General features: G+C 36.1%; 3 protein-coding genes across 3 annotated transcripts in view; all 3 read right to left on the bottom strand.

The window, feature by feature from the left end:
* ahcyl2b (adenosylhomocysteinase like 2b) overlaps positions 1-4,353 on the bottom strand; it is a 30,978-nt gene extending 26,625 nt beyond the window's left edge. Inside the window, exon 1 of the mRNA XM_073838559.1 lies at positions 4,009-4,353. Coding sequence (XP_073694660.1) covers positions 4,009-4,311 — 303 coding nt within the window. The 5' untranslated portion in view covers positions 4,312-4,353. The remainder of the gene's footprint in view (positions 1-4,008) is intronic.
* A 567-nt stretch (positions 4,354-4,920) lies between these two features.
* tmem209 (transmembrane protein 209) lies at positions 4,921-10,181 on the bottom strand. Its single transcript, XM_073838560.1, has 15 exons — positions 10,139-10,181; positions 9,600-9,767; positions 9,464-9,522; positions 9,256-9,387; positions 8,252-8,472; positions 7,963-8,167; positions 7,702-7,877; positions 7,515-7,586; positions 7,114-7,210; positions 6,903-7,028; positions 6,687-6,784; positions 6,431-6,545; positions 5,982-6,079; positions 5,833-5,906; positions 4,921-5,670 (listed from the first exon to the last, which is right to left on the bottom strand). The coding sequence occupies exons 1-15, from the start codon at positions 10,147-10,149 to the stop codon at positions 5,616-5,618; spliced, it is 1,707 nt and encodes a 568-aa protein (XP_073694661.1). The 5' UTR covers positions 10,150-10,181; the 3' UTR covers positions 4,921-5,615.
* A 647-nt stretch (positions 10,182-10,828) lies between these two features.
* ccnd2b (cyclin D2, b) lies at positions 10,829-20,959 on the bottom strand. Its single transcript, XM_073838572.1, has 5 exons — positions 20,441-20,959; positions 19,242-19,455; positions 17,300-17,461; positions 16,312-16,460; positions 10,829-13,448 (listed from the first exon to the last, which is right to left on the bottom strand). The coding sequence occupies exons 1-5, from the start codon at positions 20,633-20,635 to the stop codon at positions 13,281-13,283; spliced, it is 888 nt and encodes a 295-aa protein (XP_073694673.1). The 5' UTR covers positions 20,636-20,959; the 3' UTR covers positions 10,829-13,280.
* Between the last annotated feature and the right edge of the window lie 1,458 nt (positions 20,960-22,417).

Here is a 22,417-nt window from a genome sequence, read left to right as displayed (position 1 = left end):
AGGTTCAACGTTTAGGTCAGTCTCTCTGGTTCCGTTCCACCATCAATCAAAGTCTCCAAACTTCACACCATGGTGAGAAATATTTTCCTGTCAACTCCTTGCTGAAATCTCTGCACACATCATGTGAGCAACGAGGAACTTGGTACGGAGCAAACTTGAACGGAGACACAAACCCAATCACAGTGTGCACCGCAGGTCTCCCTGACCCTGATTTCAAAGGAAAAATTTCCAAACACTCCCAAAAGAGAAACGGAGGTGTAAACATGATTATAGGTCCAAAAATGTAAGAGTCGGAACAAGTTAGTTGAAAACTGGGTTGTTGACCTAACATTCATCTGTTGATATACCCATGAACATGTTAAATGAAGCTGAGATACATGTAGGTTTGTTAGTCGACTCAAGTTTAGTACTTCTATCAAAACTTTTTATTATGGTTTTTTACCAAGGCCTAATTTGCATTTAATTGTTAACAACATCTTTCCACAACTGACTGCCAGTGTTATTTTAGTATTATTTATACACTATTATAATATTTACAAACATTTATAAATTAATTATAAATATTTAAAATATTTATAAATTAGCCTCTATTATTTTCATATTTTCAAGTTTAAATTAAGTAATTATGTGCCCTTTTTTCTATTTAGCTTTAATTTGTTTTTATTTTAGTTTTAGTTTTAACTGTGGTACTCCAACTTAAGCGTTTAATTAGTTGCCAAAGGCATTATTTTTAATTTATTTACCCTTTAAAGTGAACATAAATGACTCACTTACTAGCAGTGCTAATATTAAAATTTTATTTCATTTTTAGTAAATTTAGTTAAACTTTATTTTCAAAATATTTTTTTATATTTAAAAATATTTTTATATTTGCAATTTATTTATGTTCCTTTATTTATTTATTTATTTTATTTCCATTTAATTTCATCTATATATTTTTTGTTTATATATTTTAGCTATATATCAATTAAAAACATTCATAAAAACATTTTTCATTTTTTAGCTAAAAATAACAACACTGCTTGCTAAAGTTGTTAACTTTTAGCTGCAGAAACTGAGAACAGCAGCTGTTCTCCACAAGTCCCATCCTGACCAGGCTATATACGATAAACATAAGGCCTACTTTCTCTGAAAAGTCCAGGTCAACTGGGAAATCACCTATATTTATATTGCTATAAAAACTTTTTCTTATCTTATATTATTATCAACAACCTCTAACAATTATTTAGACTGCATTATTAGTTAATATTGTTAACAAACACTATAAAAAATAAACAAGCCTACTAACTGGAAAGTTCCCCACATTGGTCACGTACAGGTCTTCCCCCATATTATCTGCATCACGTCATTAGCCTGTTAGGTCTAAGCATCCTGGGAAGCAAGGCTTAGTGACATAACGTCACAACAGTGCAAGGTATGCACAAAGCTCATGGCTGATGCCAAACAGCAGCGTGAACACGTCTATCAGCACCTCACTTCCCCTCTGCACCCTCAAAACAGTCATGCGAATGTTCACAACAGGTCACAACAATCCTTGGTCAAACTACAAGCCGTTTGCACCTACATGATGTGATGACATAGACAGGCCTGGATCAGAGATCCCGCTGCGGGACATGTCACTGCCCTCCTCTTGGTCACTTTAGAAGCAACAGTGGCATGATGTAACACTTTTACAGAGGAATAGTAAGCCTGCTTTATGGGTGGCTTTCTTAGAAACAAAAGAAAACTAATTGCTAAAACAATTTCTGGGCCATCACAAACCCCACTACAGATCATCTAAATCCACTACAGTTCATCATCTGTCACTGTCCACAGAAACATTAGATTGCTAAGAACGTAGCCTGTTGATATTCAGCATAGTCCACACTTTAAAAACAGGGTTATTATAGTAAACTAAAACTGAGACCATAAAGCAACTTTTGTTGCTTGAAAAAAAATGTAACTGAAATAATACCGGAATATAAAAAAAAAAACACTTATTTTATTACAGTAAGTCACCAAGGACACTTTTGAATTTTAATTAGATTATCTTTATGTACTAAAACAAATCCAACAAAATTACTACAATTAAAAATTTAAACTAAAATATTTATATTATATATTTATATTTTATATTTCATATTCATACCAAAATATGAATAAAAACTATATCAGTATCTTAATACCACTAAAATAACCTAGCTTTCTTTTCTTTACAATACAAATAAAAAACAAAAATAAATAAATAAATACACGTATATATATGTATGTGGAGATCTTTTTTTTAAATAATCATAACACTTTTTAACAGTTGAATGGAAATTATTTGTTGCTGAAATAAGTTTATACAAAATTTACTAAAACTAAAAGTAAAATAAATTATTAAATTGTTAATCAAAAATTTGAAACGACTAAAGCACATTCAATTACAAAAAATAAAATGAAAATATAAAATAAAAAAATTTAAACTATACACTTGGCCTTAAAAAAGAAATAATCAATTAAGAACTAAAATAAAAAAATGTGTATTTTATATATAATATTACATTTATATACACACATATATATAAAAAAATTCCAATGCCGAACTATGCACTACCACTTGAAAAAAATAATTATTATGTCAAAAAATAAATACATACATAAGGCCATATCCAAATGTCATGTTATGGCTCGTTCTGCATCTAATCCTTGACTAACAATAACAATAAAAATAATTTCTTTATCTTTTATCCTTGAACTGTAAACCATCTTAATTTTGTCAGCTAAGATAAGATAAGACCACAGTCTCTGTGAAGACCTTCCAAGGAACGATCAAGCCAGATAAGAGTCAAACCTAAGAGACGCTCCATGGAGTGAACCGGCAAATTCCCATAATTACCCAATCTAGCCGTGACCACACAAAGCCCACAATAGAGAGAGGTGTCACAGTCATCCAGAGCGTTATTCACACTGACACATAATAGAAGAGTGACATTTCTCAAAGTCTGTTTCCTCACATAAAATCTAACCTTGCATTTGAATAGGGAACAGAAATTACAATTATTTCGGAAAGTCAAACGGCAGGGTTTTGAATGACCGCATCGTCAATCTACACATGGACAAAGCAACCTAATCATAAGAGAGAACTGGAAAAGTACTTAAACAATCAGCCACAACTATTTCACCGGCCTTGCTCCAATAATGTTAACCTCAACAAATGCGACCAAACTGACTTGCACACACTAAAACAATACCTTTCTCCGCATTGAAAGTGAAAAGCAAAAATAGATATTTATACTTGCATGCAGAGGAAGTACTAACTTGTGTGCTAATAATGCTATATGAGAAAAACTGCAACTGAAACGAATGATAATCTTAACCAACACTGCCATATCAATTCACAGCAGATCATAATCTTTGTAGGCTTCTCATATTTTTTTATCTTGAAGACCATATCACAAATGGGACTACAACACTTTAAATAAAAATAAATAAATAAATAAATAACACTTGGGTTACTTTAGAACAACTGTTATTAAGATCAATATCAAACGTGATTGCATTAAGCATTGCTTAAATCATGCACAATCAAACAATCCCATGAAAGTGCAACAAAATAAAACGCATACATCTGCTTATCTAAAGCATTACACAATGTGCTTATGAATACGAGGTTAAAGTTGTTATAAAAGTGTTACAGTTTCAGGCACGACGTGTTTTGAACTGTATGTTTTGACCCGGATAAACGCATGCAGCGCCACGACACGCGCACTGCGGGTCTCTTTCAATCATTGGTAAGAATCACTCAGGCGCTCGAAATCAACGTGATCCGACCAAAAACCCCGTGAAAGCACTCGGTAGATCTGTCACCGGTCATCCCTTGACAGCTTGAGGTAAACGGACATTAATTTACAGCTGTTACGCTGCTAGTAAAGGTTTGATAGGCCAGGAATCATCGCCGCACAATGACACACGACAGCGGATGAACGGTTCAAAACGAGCTCCGTCACAGATTTCATGGATCTCTCCACAATCCGTCCACGTTACCTTTTTCATTCGCGGCGCCTCGGCCACGGTGCCGTCGCAGTTGATAAACGCCTCGCCGCCGTTCTGCTGCGGATCCGGCCGCTTCATCGCGGACGCCTGCGGCATCTTCACGGGGTTCGGAGCGGTGGTCACCGGGCTCGGCTCCACCGCTGCGGCCGCTGCTGCTGACGAACTAGAGTTGATTTCACTCTTCTTCTCCTCTGCCTTGGGTGTCAGCGGAGATATGGCGGGGGAAGCGTCTTTACCGGCCACGTCTTTTAATTCGACCTCGGCCATTTTCGCTGCCACAGCCTGGACTGACATAGCTGCGAACCGCACGGTGCTTTTTTTCCAACACAGAGAAGCGACACACGAACGGATACGCACGGTGGGATGACGCGCGGCGCAAAGCACCATGGGACATGCAGTTCACGTTACCATAGCGTCTATTACGTATGTTGTTACGTATGGTTAATAATAGCAAACGGTGGCAGTAATATTTTTTTTTTTTAATGCAAGACATCTTTCAAACACTATAGTCTATTATTTTCGTATATAAAATAAAAAATATAATATTTTTTTATAGCAAACACTTACTACTATAATTTTTACCTCACATAAAGTGCTACAGTGGTACAGCAGAGGCAACAGATTGTAATACCATGGTACCGAATAATTACTTTGTGGTATTTACAAGGTATATGGCTCTACCATGTTTTTATTCTGTTTGGCCACTGTAAAATATGAAAGACTTCTTAAGAACATGTCTTATATTCTCTCACACTTTGTGCATTTTCAAATGTAAATTCCCATTCCAGGAAATTTAAGATATTCTTACCTTTTATAACCAATTGTAGGTGTACGGCACTACCATCCAGTGATTAACACTGGGAACAGAAGTCAAGACTTTTGAGTAAAAAAAATATATATATATAAGAACAATGCTGTGCATTTATTAAATTGAAAACCAAAGACAAAAGTGGAAGTTCATTCCATTTCAAGTTTCACTTCAGATATTATTTAAAATACAAACAACAACAACAAAAAAATTGTTGAACGTGTAATTTGGCATTTGCTTTCTGGGATCATCTGTTGTCCCAGCTCTTCTGTATATTGTTGAAAAAAGAAAAGCCCGTCACTGAGAGCAAGTAAAAGTATATTCTTACACCAGACTGTTTTTAAAAAGTAAATATGACTTGCTTTTTCATGGTTGCATGTCATTACAAGTGCATGGAGAAAAACTACCAGTAACTGCTTCATAACTCAAAAAAAATTCCTGCAGTGTCCCCTCATCCAAACTAACCCTAAAAAATTTACATTCATGTATAACTACATTGTTTTTTCCTTGTATGATGAATGAAATACAAAAAATATATGTATACAAAATCCAGTGGAACAAGATCCATTTTGACACCGTTTCAAGTCATATCTCAGTGTTGGAGTTAAAACATTTTCTTCAGCTAAAAATGACTTTGTGTGCTAAATCTGTATTTGCATTAAGGCTGCAAGTAATGCGACAGTACAGTGCATCTCAAAAACATGCAACATAACAAGAATGTAAAGGTAAAAAACAGTCTTTATCACATCCCAACTCTTGTGCAGTGTTTTCCTCTGATAACGTGACAATCTCAGTCCCCAAAGATCCAGAGTACATTCACTCCTGAAAGACCAAGATTCACTCTCCTGGTACAAAAAAGGGGGGCAAATGTTTCATCCATTTTGTATTTCAATGTAACACATACTTTCAAGATCGAAAGAGCAAAACAAAAGTAGAAACAGCTATTCTAGCTACAAAATTTCTTAAAACCAAGCAGATCACAGATAACATTATAGATCTGCACTCACCCCAGCATGCCAGACTCCTTGGTTTTGATAATGTAGAGAAACATCAGGATGGTATGAAACAAGTTATTTCTGCCCTGTGGAAACATAGTCAAGCATTAGTCACAGGAAAGCTACTCCACTGTAATTATGGTTGGAGAGTATGTTCTTACCTTAGGCAAGCTGTAGATGTGGCCCTGGTAGACTAGCTGATAATGAGGAGGGTTTGTGCTACTTTGATGAATGCAAAACAGGTTCTCATTGGACATGTCTGTTGAAATTTACATATAAAAATGAGAGAGTCATAGATTAAACAGGTTGTATAAAAAGAATTATAGTTAACTAAAACTAAAAACATTAAAATAATACACATTCAAGTAGTTGCCAAGGTAGCATTTAACCGTTTAATTTAGTTTAGCTTGATTTAACTAAAATAAAAATACTATATAAACATTTAAAAATCTAAATAAAATTGTCATAAATGCCCAGCAAAATTACTAAAACTTTAACTCAACTTAAAACTAAAATATAAAAACTAATTCAAAATCTTAGTAAACACAAAAGTATCTCAATTATGCTAAAATAATACTGTTAGAAAACTCAACACATTGTCTGCGCATACCTGGTTTATCAGGTGTCTGTATAAAATGCTGGGATGTAAAGGTTTTTCCATCAGGATACTTAGGATGTGGAGGAAGTCGTGAGTCCAAGTATGTACATAGCACATGCATCAGGATCTGTGTTTGTCATAAAGTGTTTGCATCAATGTAGAGCAAAAATAACTGCAATGCATCAATAATACTTTTAATACTGTTTTCTAAACTGCAATGCATTGGTAATATGGTATTTAAATGCTTTAAATGTTTGAAAGAACACACCGCAGAGTCTGTCGGAAGGTCTGTGTCCCATTTCCGGTTTTTCAGATCTCCTCCTCCATTCCAGCGAAAAGAGCTCATGCAGCCACTATGGGCAAGTTCTGCAAGACAAGAGCATTGATTCAAATGAACACATACTGGCATCATCTCGGTGCATGAGATGGGACCATGGTAAGTCTAAATATTGATTGTTCAATCCCAATTGTGTATTCTGCTCACCCTTGATTCTCTCCACAAGATACTCCTGGTTTGGTGTGACATCCAGATACTGTACGATAGCATTGAGGGTGGGGATTGCAGAAGCTTTGACCAGAGCAGCTTGTTTGAGACTGCTGATACTGGTCTCTTAATGAAACAAAGACAACAGAAGTGAGACATAATGGAAACTTTTACAACTAAATATCTTTGGCAGAAAAGAAAAGATGATTACCTCCAATCTGGAGCTCAGGGCAACCCATCCTCCTGAGCTGACCGTTGACCGAGTCAATCTCTCTGACCAGATGAACTAGAACGGTGTCATTTATCCACTGGGAAAGTAGGTAGAAAAAGAAAAACATTGTCTTAAAACAATACATAAAAAAAATTAATTCTTAAAGAATAATTACTAAATAAACAAAAACAATAACTAATAAATAAAAAAATAATACAAATAATACAAATAACAGACAAACAATGTATAATGATAATTTGTTTATATAAAATAATTATTATTATTATTAATTCAAATTATCACTATACATAATTATTATTATTATTTATTTTATTAAGTTATACTATTATTAAATAGTAAATACTACTCAAACAAACATACATAAATAAATACAGACTTACATTTCTTAGTTTAGCAGTCCAGCTGTCAATACTATCTGTCACCATACGACTCGTCGTGATTCTTGCCCAGACCTGTAATAAATCGGAAAATCTCCTTACTTTAAATTGCTTTAAAGAAAGCTTAGGAATTAATACAAACTATGTAAACAAAGATGATTTAAAATCTTGCTATTAATTTTATCCTCACCTCTTCAGCAGCTTGTTTAGAGCCCAGCTCTGTGTCGTCTTTATGAGCAGATGGTGCCTGCGAACGGCAGGCCGGCTGATACTGAAACTTCCTTAGACTCTGTGCGTAATCCCCCACTGAACGACTATAGTTCCAGAACGATGGACTGTGTCTTGGAGATGTTGACTCTGGACTCCCTAAATGAACATATGTTGCATTGATGAAGTCGTAGGCACAGCCACAGATTGATTTAACACCTTTATGTTCATACATGACTCTTACCCAATTGACTGCGGTGGCTTTTCTCCTCTTCTGTACGTAAAAACTTCTCCAAAGCCTTCAGGTCATCAATGTAGTCCTCCTTGCCTCCGGGTGAATTAAAGACTGACGGGGATGTGCGGTACCGAGCACGGAGACTGGTGCCCTCTGCCGGTCCGAGGTTGCTTGGGTATGGAGAAGAGCTTGGAGATGGACTATAGTTCAACACCTGCAGACATAAAGAAAGAAAGCAAATGCAGTGGGTGTGTGAACAGAATAATGACAATATGACTCTACAGAAGCATTACACAACCTTGCCAAATGCCATGGAGGGTGAGAAGGGTCCTCCGGCTGAAGAAGGGCTGCTCAGAGGTGGACTGAACCCAGACACACAGCTGGGGGAAAACTTGGGGCTGGTGCTTGAGGGTCGCCCAGGGCTAAAACTGAGTACATTCTGTCCCTGCAGGGGTGACGACTGGTCTGAGACTGGAGCTTCTTTCTTTTCTTGTTTCTGAGGTGGAGAAGCTTGAATCCCTGTTCACACAGAAATGACAGATTAGTTTCCGCCATTACCAAAGCAACAACCTAAATACTTTTAAAGCAAATCTGATAAATTCAATACAAAGTCCTGCATCTTTTGGTGACTGATAGTGTTGATAGACTAATCTTGTTATATATTTATTTATTTGTTCAGTTTTGTTTCAGTATTTATTTATTATTCTATTTATTTTCACTTATTTCATATTTATTATTATTAGTTGTTTGTTTGATTGTTTGTTTGTTTATTGTGTGTTCAAATACACCATTTAGTGTCAAAGTTTTTCCACAAAATCTGTGGGGAAAAACATCCACAGATGTAGCAAAAATCATCTGGGTCATGCTTGCTTTTTTCTTTCCCACTGGCCATAATTATAAAAAAAAAATAAAGATTTGGCATGAAACAATGTATTCAGAATCATTTACACATGTGAAAATCAGTGGAGAATTAAACAAATAGTTGGCTCAGATGAAGACAAAAATCATGTGAATAACTGTCTTTCTGGTTATTAAGACATAATACAGGACTTCTTCACCTTACAAATAGTCGTCAAAAGTAAAAATGCTATAAAACGCATCTTTTAAAAGAAAGTGTGACATGCTTGAGCAAAACAGCCTATTTATGTAATCATCACCCTAAAATTAGTAAGAAACAAGTATTTTATTTCATTCAGTAAATTTGATGCAGGGCAGTATTATACAATTAAAGTACGCAAGAATTGTCTTTGCCTGGAGAAATAACATTTTGCATAACTGTTTTTACACAAAACACTAACTTACCTGAGCCCTTGAGTCCAAGAAGTTGAAGTTGCTCTGGACTGATGGCGATCGTGGACGGGGCCATAGTGTACTTGAAATACTTCCAGAAGTCAAAAAGTGCATTGAGACTGAACAGGGAAGCCAAGGCAAGCTCTGTCCAACAAAACCAGTCAGATGAAAAACAACATACTAGATCATTGGCTTCTTTAAGCTCTTATTATACACTTACCAATATACCAGATGGGCCAGTAGGTTATGTTATAGTATCTGCTAAGAAGCTTCCCAGACCTACAAGACAAAGTGACTTGGTTACCCATGGTTCAGAAGACACTGAAAGGGACTATAAGGGGTATGCCTGAACTCACATCTCAGTATAGATCATCCCAGCCAGAGACATATTCAGCACGGCCCATGCCAGGACAACCTGCCTTGCCTGTTCCTCCCTCCTCAGCTTTATGGTCTTTTCGATGAGGGAGGACATGGCTTCCTTTGATGGTGTCATATCTGCACTGGATCCTCTACCAAACCATAAGCTTTCATAATAAAACAGAAAATATAAACAAACAATATCAGCAGCCACATAATGGATTCCAAAGCATATGAACAACTCAAATAAGACTGAAACACTTTTGTCTATAGGGAAAGAATTCTAAACAACATTTAGTGGTCATTGCAACACATTACTAGTATTACAATCCATGTTATCCAGCTGTAACGTTCAGTCACACTATATGTGGCTTTCATGCATGTGCACTTGTGAACTACTTCCCTAGCAAACTCTGCACTGAGACAGCTGGAGAACTCGCACGACAATAAACAAAACACGAAAGAATACATAGATTTTTAGAGGTAAACAGCATGTAAACTCTACACAAATTCGTTTAAAACGTGATTTGATACATACTTCCTCTGCATCAGCCCTCCATGAACGCGGTAACGTATGAAGTGTGAAGACAGAAAAACTAAGGAAAATGAATGGAGCAGCAAATAAATTACTTTTGAATGAGTTTTCAAAATAAAAGTCTCTCACGTGATTTTTCACGTTCCATGTGGGCTTATAAATTATTAGTTATTATAAAAATTATATTATATTATAATTATATACACTTTGATCGGTAATGGCTTACCTCGACATGTTTTGAATACAGATGTTGATTTTCATTTTTGATGATATTTTTATACCGAAAAAAATGCGTGTACACTCAAATTGATCAGAAAGGTACAACTGATTTTATTTATATGAATTAAATAAAAAAACATATGTTGTAAAAATAATAATAATAAAATAAAAGATAATTATTTGAGTCAGTTATAATACAATATAATTAATCACGTGGTGTTAAAGGCTAAATTAGCCTGATCTGCCACTGACACACAGCAACCCCTCTTCTAAGCACCAGGGGTCAGCAAGACACTGTTCAACCCATTATTTCCATATGAGAATGAGTATAACGTCTTGCTTGAGGCCACAGCTGTGTCAAAGATAGAGACTATTAAGCCTAATTCACATGAATCACCAAAGAAGAGCACCATTCAGTTACTACATATTTTACAGCGGTTTCTGAATCCTTCAAGAAAAAAAAACTGAACACAGTTTTTCTTTTTAAAATTTGAGATTTATTGAATCTAATGTCCGATAGGCCCAAATGAGGTAAGTGTCCAAGGGCAAAAATAAAAATTACAGTATTGCTGAAATGCCATGTCTTTGGGGATTTTTGGAGGTGGAACTTTTAACAAAAGGTGGCTGCTTCAACATAATTAAAAAACAATTTAAAACACAGTTTTTTTTTTTTTTTTTTGTATCTGAATGACACTTTGCCCCAGTCTTACATCTACTACCTTTTAAGATAATACAATTATAGCTGTTTGGTGAGTGTGTATCTGACAAGTGAATAAAAGAAGAAACCTTGTGGCTTAACCTGTAGGGTAACAAACTAGTTAGAGCTTCAACGCCTCTTTTTTTAGTCCTATTACTCTTCTGTAAACTTCCTGGCTGAAGTACTGCGAGGTATTGTGACTGTGGGCAGGAACATTATTTGAAAACAATAAAGGCGTTTTATAACACAAAGTAATATAATAGCAAGAAAAAGAAATCAGACAAGTTAGATGGCATGAAACACAAATGAGGCAAGACTGTTCATGCAAATATCTGCAATTAACCGCCAAGGCACTTTATGCATGAAAATAATTGACAGTGTAAATGCAAACAGAAAACAGACATGCAGCCACCATGAAAAAACGTTCAGTAATTCTGATATAGCAGCAAAATGGAAACCGGAATTAAGGTATGCAATAGCTCTTTTTTCATTTTTCTTTTTCTTTTAGCAGCACTGGAACACAAGTTCAAACATTTACACAGAAATAAAGGAAAGGGAAGAACACAAAATGAACTAAAGGATATAATAGCACACAAGCACACTCAAACTTAAATGAGGAACATTGAAAATGGAAACGAACATTGTTTGAAAAACACTCATAACATGGAGTTCATTTGCATAGATGTGTTGGAATGGCACAATGGTGTCAGTACAACACGTAATATATTTGAAGTAAACATCTCAAGCATCTCAGACCTCCGAGTTACTTTTAGGTCCACTAATATAGAGAGAACTGACTTGAGAAATCAATTTTCAAAAGTGCAAGAACAAACTGACGAGAAAAGAGAAAAGGAATAATGCTTCAAAATATCTTTTTCCTATATATGATTAAAGTTCAAGTAGATGACTGATATTTTGAGAAAAGAACATAAAATAGTCTAATAAAATAAAGTGATTTAATGAAATTTGATGATGTCCTATCTATGCTGACATGAATTCAACACAACTAAAGTAAAACACAACCAATCTTGGCATGTCAAACCTCACCGTTTGACTGTTAGATCAGTTTTTGGTCTAAATTTATTGGTCTAAATTTAAAACTATTACCCGCAAGCACACCTAATATGGGAAACCAGCCCCAAAACAAAAATAACTTAAGAAAAACAATGCAAAAAAAAAACCCTTAGAAATAAGTCGCCCTCCTCTTGTATACCACGGATAACCAGCGAGAGGTGATATCTGAAAGTGCATTTGTATCGTGTCTTTGCTAAGAAGGATTTTAAGACTTCCAAATGATCAAATCCTTCCAGCATAGCAAGTTTCTCTGACCCACATGTGATTTAAACAGGTCAAATGAGCAAACAGCCTCACATTTAATGCATTCATTATAAACATTATAGAGCGTTCCAGAAACCACCTGTCTAAAACCGTTCATATTTCAATCACGTGCAAAATCTTTCAATCTGTATTCTTCAATTCGTCTCTTTTCTTCCCTCCCTACATCACCATTACTCCACCTTCATTACATACTTAGTGTCCATCTGAAACTGTCCTGCTTGCTCATAAAGCTGTGACGGTCACCATGCATGGATAGAATCCGTTTAGCATATTCTTATATGCTTATTACATGCAGTAACATTCACTGTAAATAATCCCTAAATTAAGAGTTACTTGTACCTAAGAAGTAACTCATCAGTTCATTGTATTAATATCTCTATGACAAGCAAACATATCCCACTGAAAGAACTGATGGATGTTTCTATCCATTCTGTTGAATAGCATTTTCCATATATTATATAAAAAACAGCCTCTGGGAATTACTAAGTAAATACCTATTTTATAAGATAAAAAGCATAGTCTTTTTAATAATAATAGGTATTATTATTATAATAATTAAATAACTACATAAATTAGAATGATAATAATACAGTTGCATATGATAGCCAAAACAGATGTATGCTCTTGGTTAAGTACTATACAACATACTGCATTATTTATTCATGGTTTGAGGCCAATTCAATTAAATTCAAGTATGTAAAATGCCACCGCCTGCAGATATGAGACGGCAGCAGCAGCTGTTTTGCTCCGTTATAAAACATCAAGCTTGTGTTCTTATATTATGCGTGTATGGACATCTAATGTGGCTTTAAAATAAAACTGAAATACAGTAATATAATAATAATTGAATCTTTTGCAGGCTGAGGAATTGGATAGGAACAGGAACCGACATCATAAGTTGACATCACGCACATCTGTCGGGGTGCAGGACAGGTTTTGAGATTGCATCCCTTTGTTGCTGGCTCTGCCCTCCTGTTGTTGTTGATGCTGTTGTTGACTTTCTTTCAGGCTACTGGTCAGTAACTGCTCGATCTGCTCTTGACATGACTTCAGACAGTCCTAGAAGAAAGAGAGAGAAGAAGAAAAAGATAAGAACAGCTAGTTTCAGATGGCACTGCATACTGACTCCTAAAAATCAAGGTTCCAAAACGGGGTTCTGCGGTGATGCTAAATGTGACCCTGGACGACAAAACCAGTCTTAAGTAGCATGGGTATATTTGTAGCAATAGCCAAAAATACATTCCTTTTTTGGTCAAAAATATTATTTTTTTTTCTTTTATGCCAAAAATCATTAGGACATTGAGTAAAGATCATGTTCCATAAAGATACTTTGTAAATTTCCTACCGTAAATATTAAAACTTAATTTTGGATTAGTAATATGCATTGCTAGAACTTCATTTGGGCAACTTTATTGGCAATTTTCTCAGTATTTTGATTTGATTTTTTTTTTTTTTTTTTTTTTGCACCCTCAGTAATTTCTCGGCCAAATATTGTCCCATCCTAACAAACCATACAGAAAAGCTTATTTATTATTATTATTATTATTATTATTATTATATTTTTTTTACCCTTATGACCCCTTTTTGTGATCATATATATATATATATATATATATATATATATACAGTAAACCGTTTTTGGTTCCCCAAAGAACCTTTTAGTTCAGTTCTTAAAATAACAGTTTTCTTTCTTAGTGTAAGGTCCTTTTTGGAACCACAGATTTTGGAAAGTTTTTTTAAAAAAATAAAGGTTCTTTATTTGCATCTGTGGTTCCATAAAGAACCTTTCCATTGCACAAAAGGTTCTTAGTAGTTGAATAAGGTTTTCTAGATTATTAAAATGTTATTAACACAAACAATAAATGGTTCTTTTGAGAACTGTTCACTGAAAGGTTATTTTTTTAATGCACTGCTACAAACCCCTGCATTTGGAATCTTCATTTTTATGAGATTCTGGACAAAAGATGTACATAATTTTCCAAAAATTACAATTATGCCGTTGTGCAATTACTTCAATGATTTGTCCATGATTATTGTGGTAACTAGACTGAACAACAGTGGGTGTAGGATTTACTTTGAAACATTTTCCTCTCAGAAACTGCTAGTAAATTTTACAATTAATTACAAGGAAACTGCAAGTAACATTGAATTTAACATAAAAGTTTGAAGTATAAAGACTGAAATAGTACTTTTCTCCAATAATCTTTGTTGTGTTTATAGTTTATTTCAGATTCACCCGCCCCTAAGCACCACATAAAATGAAACAAACTGTTGTTTTTCTCATGTTGGTCAGACAGATTTTTTCCTGTCTAAGCAGGCAGTTCTAAATAAAACTGCAAACTGGTTCAGACTTTATGCTGATCAGCTACATAGGGCTATGTACGCTCTTAAAAATCAAAGGTCTTTACTGGCATTGATGGCTCCATGAAGAACCTTTAACATCCATAGAACCTTTCAAGGTTTTTAACACTAAGAAAAATGGTTCTTTTAAGAACTGTTCACAGAAAGGTTCTTTAGGGAACCAAAAATGGTTCTACTTGGCATCGCTGCAAAAACCCCCTTTGCAACCTATATTTTTCAAACAATAAAACATTGATTCTTGTGTCTGTCTCTTTCTGCAGAAATGTGGGAGGTCTGACGGAATGATCCCATATCAAACTCTCGTCTTTTTCTCAGGATAATTAAAACCTGTTCTTTCCCTAGACTGAATGAGACGGCCACAACAGGCCCTGTTGTCCTGACAACTACAGGCACAGGAAATAATGGTTGTTAACAGCGGCATGTGGTGTTTTTTCCAGAACTTAAGGTGGAGAAAAAAAACGTAACACATTGCATTGAGGAGAGAGAAAAGAATGTGTTAAACCTTATGAGTGTATGTGAGGAGTTTAAATGGGGCGTTCACTCTCTGGGTCCAATTCAAAAAAGTTTTACTGTGAGACTTTCAAAACAGCCTGAAGCCAAGATGTGTATGTTTGTGTGAGAGCCTGAGTGTGTATGTGAAACACTGCACTTTATTCCACAGATGTGGTTGAGAGGCCTGTGTCTCGCCACAAGTATGCAGCTCTGAAAACACACCACCATCGCTGCAGTGAACACACACAAACACTCATTCATAAAATGACACATTTCTCCATTTCCATACAGTCATGCATGAATGTCCTGCACACGCACATGTACGCTGTGTCCACCGTTTGTCACAGGCAAAATTGAAAACTGACAATGCTAAACTACCATTAAAAAATGCTCTCAGTCTCTAGAACAGTGTTTCTCAACTATTGGGCCTCAGCTACATTAAAAGTGTTTAAAGTAATAAATTATTAGCAGTAAAAAAAAAGATATAAATCAAGATATAGACTGAATTAATATATATTTTTTACCCCTCAATAACTATTTTCAATGACGACCATACAGCTCTAGAAGCATCTGGAATCAGAAATCTATTTGTGGTTCATTTATTTATTTTTATTTACAGTTTCTGATCATAAAAAAAGTGTGAAAACAAGCTGCCTTGTCATAATTACAAAAATTATCTTGGCGTAAATGTAATGAATCAAAAATGGAAAATAGCTGTGCCTTGAAATTAGGGTTACTGCAGTTAACTAAAACTAAAACCATAAAAAATTAAGAAAATATACATTTCAAAATATTGATAAAACAAAACAGTAGTTTAATTATACTAAAACAACACTGCTTGAAATAAAGCTTAAAAAAACTGATGAGCCATGAGATGTGTCCTGTCCTTTTTCAAAAGGAAATACATAAATACATCAGGATCATCAGGAAGTTGTTCTTTCATAAAATGTCACAGAATGAATGGATTATTACAGTACAACTAACAAATAAATTTGAATGGTAATTTGCTATATAATTACTGAGATTTTTTAAAACTTTTTTTTACAGTAGGAAGACGCTGGACACTTACCACCTCAGTGTGGGTGATTTTAGCCAACAGCTCTGTCAGATTGTCCCCCCACATATTTTGGTTGCTCTGGTCAGGCTGGAGGCCACATACTGCTGCCCCCACACATCCTGTGGCGATCATGGAGGGAGGGTACATGGTGAAGCTGTGATCTGAGGAAAAAACAAGCACACACACATCCCGAAACATCAGTGACCTGGTCAGTACGATCCCGAGAACATTACTCACCTGTGAGAAACTTAAAAAACAACTTCCCAGGAAACAGTTGCCGATAATGCAATCTGATTGAGGAGTCTTACTGCATCTTACATCTGTTTTGGATTCCATGCAAACCTGAACTTGACGTTCACACGCTCTCCGGTTTCAGACCTGTTTTAACATCACTACCTCCCTTAAATTGTCCTGCAGCTGCGAATGAAAAGTGAGGAGAGCCTTCCTTCTCCTCCCACTCCCTCCCTTCATCTCTCAGAGGGCTTTGAGGTTTCCAGGAACTACTCCCCCTCTTCCTCTGCCTTGAGATCCTGAGAACAGGCCCTGGGTTTTTAGTCGGAGAGGAAAGCCTCTGCTATTCCGTGCTGGAAGTCATTCGTTTCATCTGCTTTGTTGGTGTTAATGTGCTGCTTATTTCAGGATGCAACAGTCATCCTTGAATAAACACCCTACTCTCGTCTGACTGCCACAGTAAAGCAGCTGTGCAGTAAACCAACATTCCTAACTTAAAAAAATTGTTAAAGGCAATGACAGAAACACCAAAAACATTTGCAACAGCTCAAAAAAGCTTCTCCGTCTTGGCTCGTGTTCAGGCCTCAGCCTCTTGAACAGATGCAGGGCCGCAGAAACACACCCAGTTAAATATACAAAACTTTTATATAGACACAAATAACAAGGCAGAAAGCATCATAACACATTCACATCATACATCTTTAGCACAGTAATGGCTGGGTTTCAGCTTATACAGACTCATGTCTGATAAATGCATCTTAGGTCTTACCTGTTGCACAGAGGGCGATGAAGGTTTGCGTGTGTTTGCGAATCAGCGTCAGTCTGTCTTCGGGGTAGGGCAGTTTGTGCAGGATGTGTTCGATAAAGTCAAGTGGGGTGATGGCAGCCAGGTTCCATTTCAATTTACTAAGAACCACCAACTCCCACTCCAACAGGGACAAAGACAGACAGAAACAGAACAAGAGATGATGAATATGTGTGGCAGGACCACATATAAACTACAGTGACAGGCCTGTATGACCTGAGGATGGTCTTTCACATTTTCAGTGCAGATTTTGGCTGGTGGAACTGATTAAATATAGATCTAAATGCTAGGTTCTTTACATGCAGTCTGCTAGTAATCACATCATTTACTACATAGCACAAGTTGATTGGCTGATTTTGCAGCCAATGAGATTGCTTGTGCAATATTTAAAGGGGACATCAGATGCCCATTTTAAGGTCTTCATTAAATATCTGTAACATACTTTGGTTAAAATTCCTCAATGGTCATGTAAAACAACATCCTTTTTACAGCTCGCTGGATGACACAGTTTCAGATTCAGATAACAAACTAACTGTGTTTTTTCTTTTTAGCTTTTTTGAGCTGGCAGACATGCCAGAAACCTAACTAAATGCAAAAAAAAGCTATGTAAGCTAAGTAAATATGCACTTTACTGTTAAAAGGGCCTGCAAAATATTAGACAAACTAAATCATGTAAATACAATGTTACATGTATATTCAGTACCACAATATCACAATCTGATATCATCAGCACTTCACTAGTGTTTGGCAATAATAATGTATTTGACTTAATCACTCCAGACTGCAGTCTGTTTTACTGCCCCCTAGTGTTTTAACTGTGCAAAAACGTGTCAATCTTGTGTGGTAAAGCCACACTCATTCCAGACTAAAATGCTTAAAAATGCAAAGACATGAACTGCCTTACAACACAAGTTGTGACATAAATCATTAGGCTCTACTGAGACTGGCATTTAAAAAGTCTAGGTTGTGTTTCTGTGTCACTCAACACTTTCTCCAACATGTGATTTTTCAAAACAGGGGAGAAATGAGTCAAGTTGCTCGATTTGTCTTGCCCAAACGGACATCATAGTTGTACAATAAATCAGGTTATCATGTAAAGCTCCGCCCCTTGACTTTGATGTCCACCAACCAGATGCTACATTCCATGCACACGCTCAACTTCCTTCCTTGCACGTGCCCGGCTGGCTTTGTTTCGCCTACTGAAGCTGCTTTCTGAGAAACTCTTAAGCACAGAGACACGAGGGGAAAACCACTCCAAAGTGAGAAGCTCTACACCCTTTTAATGTGTGTGCTGATGAGTGAAGAGAGAGCGTTAAGAGACTTGAAGTGGGTGAAGGCTCCACCAAGAAGGGACAGTCCCTGACAAGTGACACCAAATCAGCAAGGCCAAGACCTCCTGGATGCTTCAATCCACTTATGCATCTGTTTTATGCATGAATTACCACTGTGATTTATGACAGTTTTTTTGTTTTGACCCAGTTGGAACTGTTGTCTTACCTGTAAACACACAATATCTCAAAAGCTCTAGAGATCATATCAATTCAGACATTATAGTTTTATCAGATCATATGTGATTAGAATAGAGTGAATGATGTAACTAGAGAGTCCTTGCCAATTTACGGGAACTGTACCAAGTCATCAAAACCATTCTCACGCTGATCATAGAGGCTAAAATCAACAGAGCATTTGATCACAGTTCAACATCAAAAACAACCATTAGGGGGCAAAGCAAGCTAAATTCACTTCCTCAACAGCTATATTTCACAATGATAAAAAAATGATGAATCAGCAGATTACAATCCTAGGGCTACATATAATCTAAAATATATAATCTAGGATTTGAATAATATAGAATTACAACAGATGAAAGACGTTGTGCTGTCATCAAGGCCATCAGCTCTTACCAGCAGTTGTTGAGATCTTATAGAGTTGTCTGTGTACATGCAGAGCTTCCTGGCCGACAGCGGTTGGCATGCTTTTAATTTTGAAGCCAGGAAGAGACACACAGCCCCTAAGAGCTGCAAATAACATTTTCTTGTAGGAACTGCAGCTAAAAATCTGTCCAAGTAGTTCATAGCCAAGGGAAAGACATCTTCTTCACATTTCTCCTCTTCACAAACCTACAGGGACATGAACAGAATTTACTCACAATTTGATAATCAAGGCTGTCTAATAATCACTATTCATTTAACTATTTGTTTGCTCTTGCTACAACCTTTTGTTGTTAGCCCAGTGCTCTTAATGTATGCAATGCAACCAGACATTTTTGTCATATTATATTTTAAGTTAGTTATTTTTTAGTTCTTTTCTTAGACTACATACCACGCTTTTTGAAGACTATATATATATGTGTGTTTTTCTTTTTGCAGCTTGTACAATTTGTGCTTACTGTAACTAACTCTTTCATGAGAAAGAGGAACTTTCCAGCGGTAAAGATCTTCATTCATTTCAAGCAGGGTGTGCTGTGAAACCCAATGACGCCCACACATGACTACTTTGGTGATTCGTCACGTTAAACATATATATGATCTAACAATAAGTAGTGTCAATGACAGCATATAACATCATGCATATGTATCGCTCTAACTCAACTATATCCGACAATTATTATCTTGCACTGATGAACTGAAATACATTTAAATCGACGGTTTTTAACATGGCTGCACTTTCGCACCGGGCAACTCAAAGGCTGCGCCTGTTTCAAAAATTCGCAAAAATTACACAAATGCATAAAACCATTCATAACACACATGTAAATAAAGCACAAAACCTCCTCTATCTAATAAAGCACGCACTGAATACAAATACTAAAGAGTTTTCTATTAAATTAACATTTATACACAATCACGAAGTGTGGTGGTTTCAGCGTTGCATTTCCTGCTGATTTCTTGAACAAAGTTTTCCTTTGCACATTGATTACACATAAATGCTATGCACACAGGTGTTGAGTTTGATTGTCTGCATTGTAATACAACGAATACAACGAATGCAAGCCGAACTCCAGCTAGCTATACTTTAGGTACTTCCCAACATATTCTACATTACATAATACTTCTGAAACAGTTCAAGCAAACAGTTTCCAGAAATAAAACTATAACTACAAACCTCCAGCATCCACGTCGCGACCATCCGCCTCATAAAAGGCTGAATATCCTTTTGGACACATTTAAAATAGGGTCCCTGCGGAACATATCGGTCCTCCACTGTTAAAAGACTTTGCAATACTCTTTCATCGCAGAAGATGTTGGGATCTCTCTGGGCTCGCATGATTGTGTCCTTTTCCAAGCAAAAAAGTTCCATGTTTGGGCTTTTCTCGGTGTTGCTAACTAATATAACCACCTCACAGTGCCAGCTGCATGTGGCTGTGCCTATGCAAAAAGGACGATGGTGTTGTTGCCTTAGGCATCAATAGAACTCGTTTGCACTGTAAAAAAACTTTCACTTTTTACATCACGGAGGCTGCAATCCCAGGCATGAGTCTTTCCTTCTGAACTACAGACACAGATGAAGCAGAACAACTCTTCTGACTGCATGACCACCCAAAAGGCAATGTCAGTCCCTCCTCCTGTTTAATTCACGTTGCAAAAATGCTCAAATGTTTTCCTTCCTGCCCAGTCATTGCACATGCATGGCATTCTAACTAATTCTTAAATAAACCTCCCCTCAAAAATACATTTAGTGTATTTTGAAACAAGTCCCGGACGGGATAATTACAGATTTCTTACATGCATGACATAGCCTACATGACACATGATATGATTTTTTTCCTGATTATTATTTCCGCTCACGTGTAGATGCACATGTCCAGTGAACTCATTTTATTCGCTGCTGCCATTTACTTGCATTCTTTTGAATGCCCCTTTTGTAAATTTACTGTAAGTGCTGCATTTCATGCACAGTTCAATTGCATGATTTTACATTATTCATAACTGAAGCTTGTAATAAATGGGTGAAATGCATTTGAAGTCTCACTAAGCGGTTCTTATTCATGCACAGTGGAAATCCCTATAACTATAGGATCTACATTAACAGTATTTCACAAAATGACTTATGAAAATATGCAATCATAATGGTAAAGAACAACAAAGCACACAAAAAGTTTAATGACACTTTGAAAGGGGAAGTGACAAGTTGGGTTTGTTGGGTTACATAACAGTGTAATACGAATAGCCAATAAGAAAGCAGGAAAACAGCTTGAATTGACAACTTTTACAGGATACCAAAGACATCATTGCCATGCCCAAGATTAGGCTGATGAAAACAAATGACATGCTTTCCTTCATATAAAATGTCTGGTCATCCAGATAACAATATTTTCCTGCACCTGTCTGTCTGTCTTTCTCCATAAAGCAGATGTTGGTTAGTAAGAAATAACAGACAAATTAACCATGTGTTAAAGCCCTGAGAGATTAAAACCACAATTAAATGATAGGTTGCCACCTGCCAACCCACAAACCAGCACACATATTCATTAATTATTTGATCATAACAGTCTGTGACAGGTGATGAAGGTGAAAGTCAATTGTGAAATGGCGTCTTGAGTAACACCCTCATTATTCTAATGAATAGCTAAAAAGGTGTCTTTTGTGTTTATGTTTACGTTAGAGTTAGTATGAAATATGCATTGTAAATAGAGCAGAACCTACCGTATCTCTGAAAAGAGCCATAATGATCTACAGATGCAAAGATAACAGAGACTGATGTGTTGTCTGACATATTCCATTGATGAAAAAATACTGCATTGGTTGAACTTCTGTGTGTTTTTTTATAAGCACTGGACCAAAACTTTTTGTTTGACTTAGTTGTAGACAAACCACACAGAAATATGGATAAACACAAACTAACACACAAAACTTATGTATTTAAAATACATATGTCCACTGTTGGCTCAAATATGCATACAGTTGATATATCACTGAAATATTCCCCTGTCAGGAACTAACGTGGCAACTGAATGAGTCACAAATTGTTTTGGCCAAGCAGTGGGTCTAAACCACATACCGGAATTTCATTCAAACCCAAAAGCATCCATCTTGTGAATTAATTAGAGATGCTAATTCAGTAGCATTCTGCAAAACATTG

This window comes from Garra rufa, chromosome 4, assembly GCF_049309525.1.
Source record: "Garra rufa chromosome 4, GarRuf1.0, whole genome shotgun sequence".
Lineage (NCBI taxonomy): Eukaryota > Metazoa > Chordata > Actinopteri > Cypriniformes > Cyprinidae > Garra > Garra rufa.
This window is presented reverse-complemented; position numbering and strand designations above follow the sequence as displayed.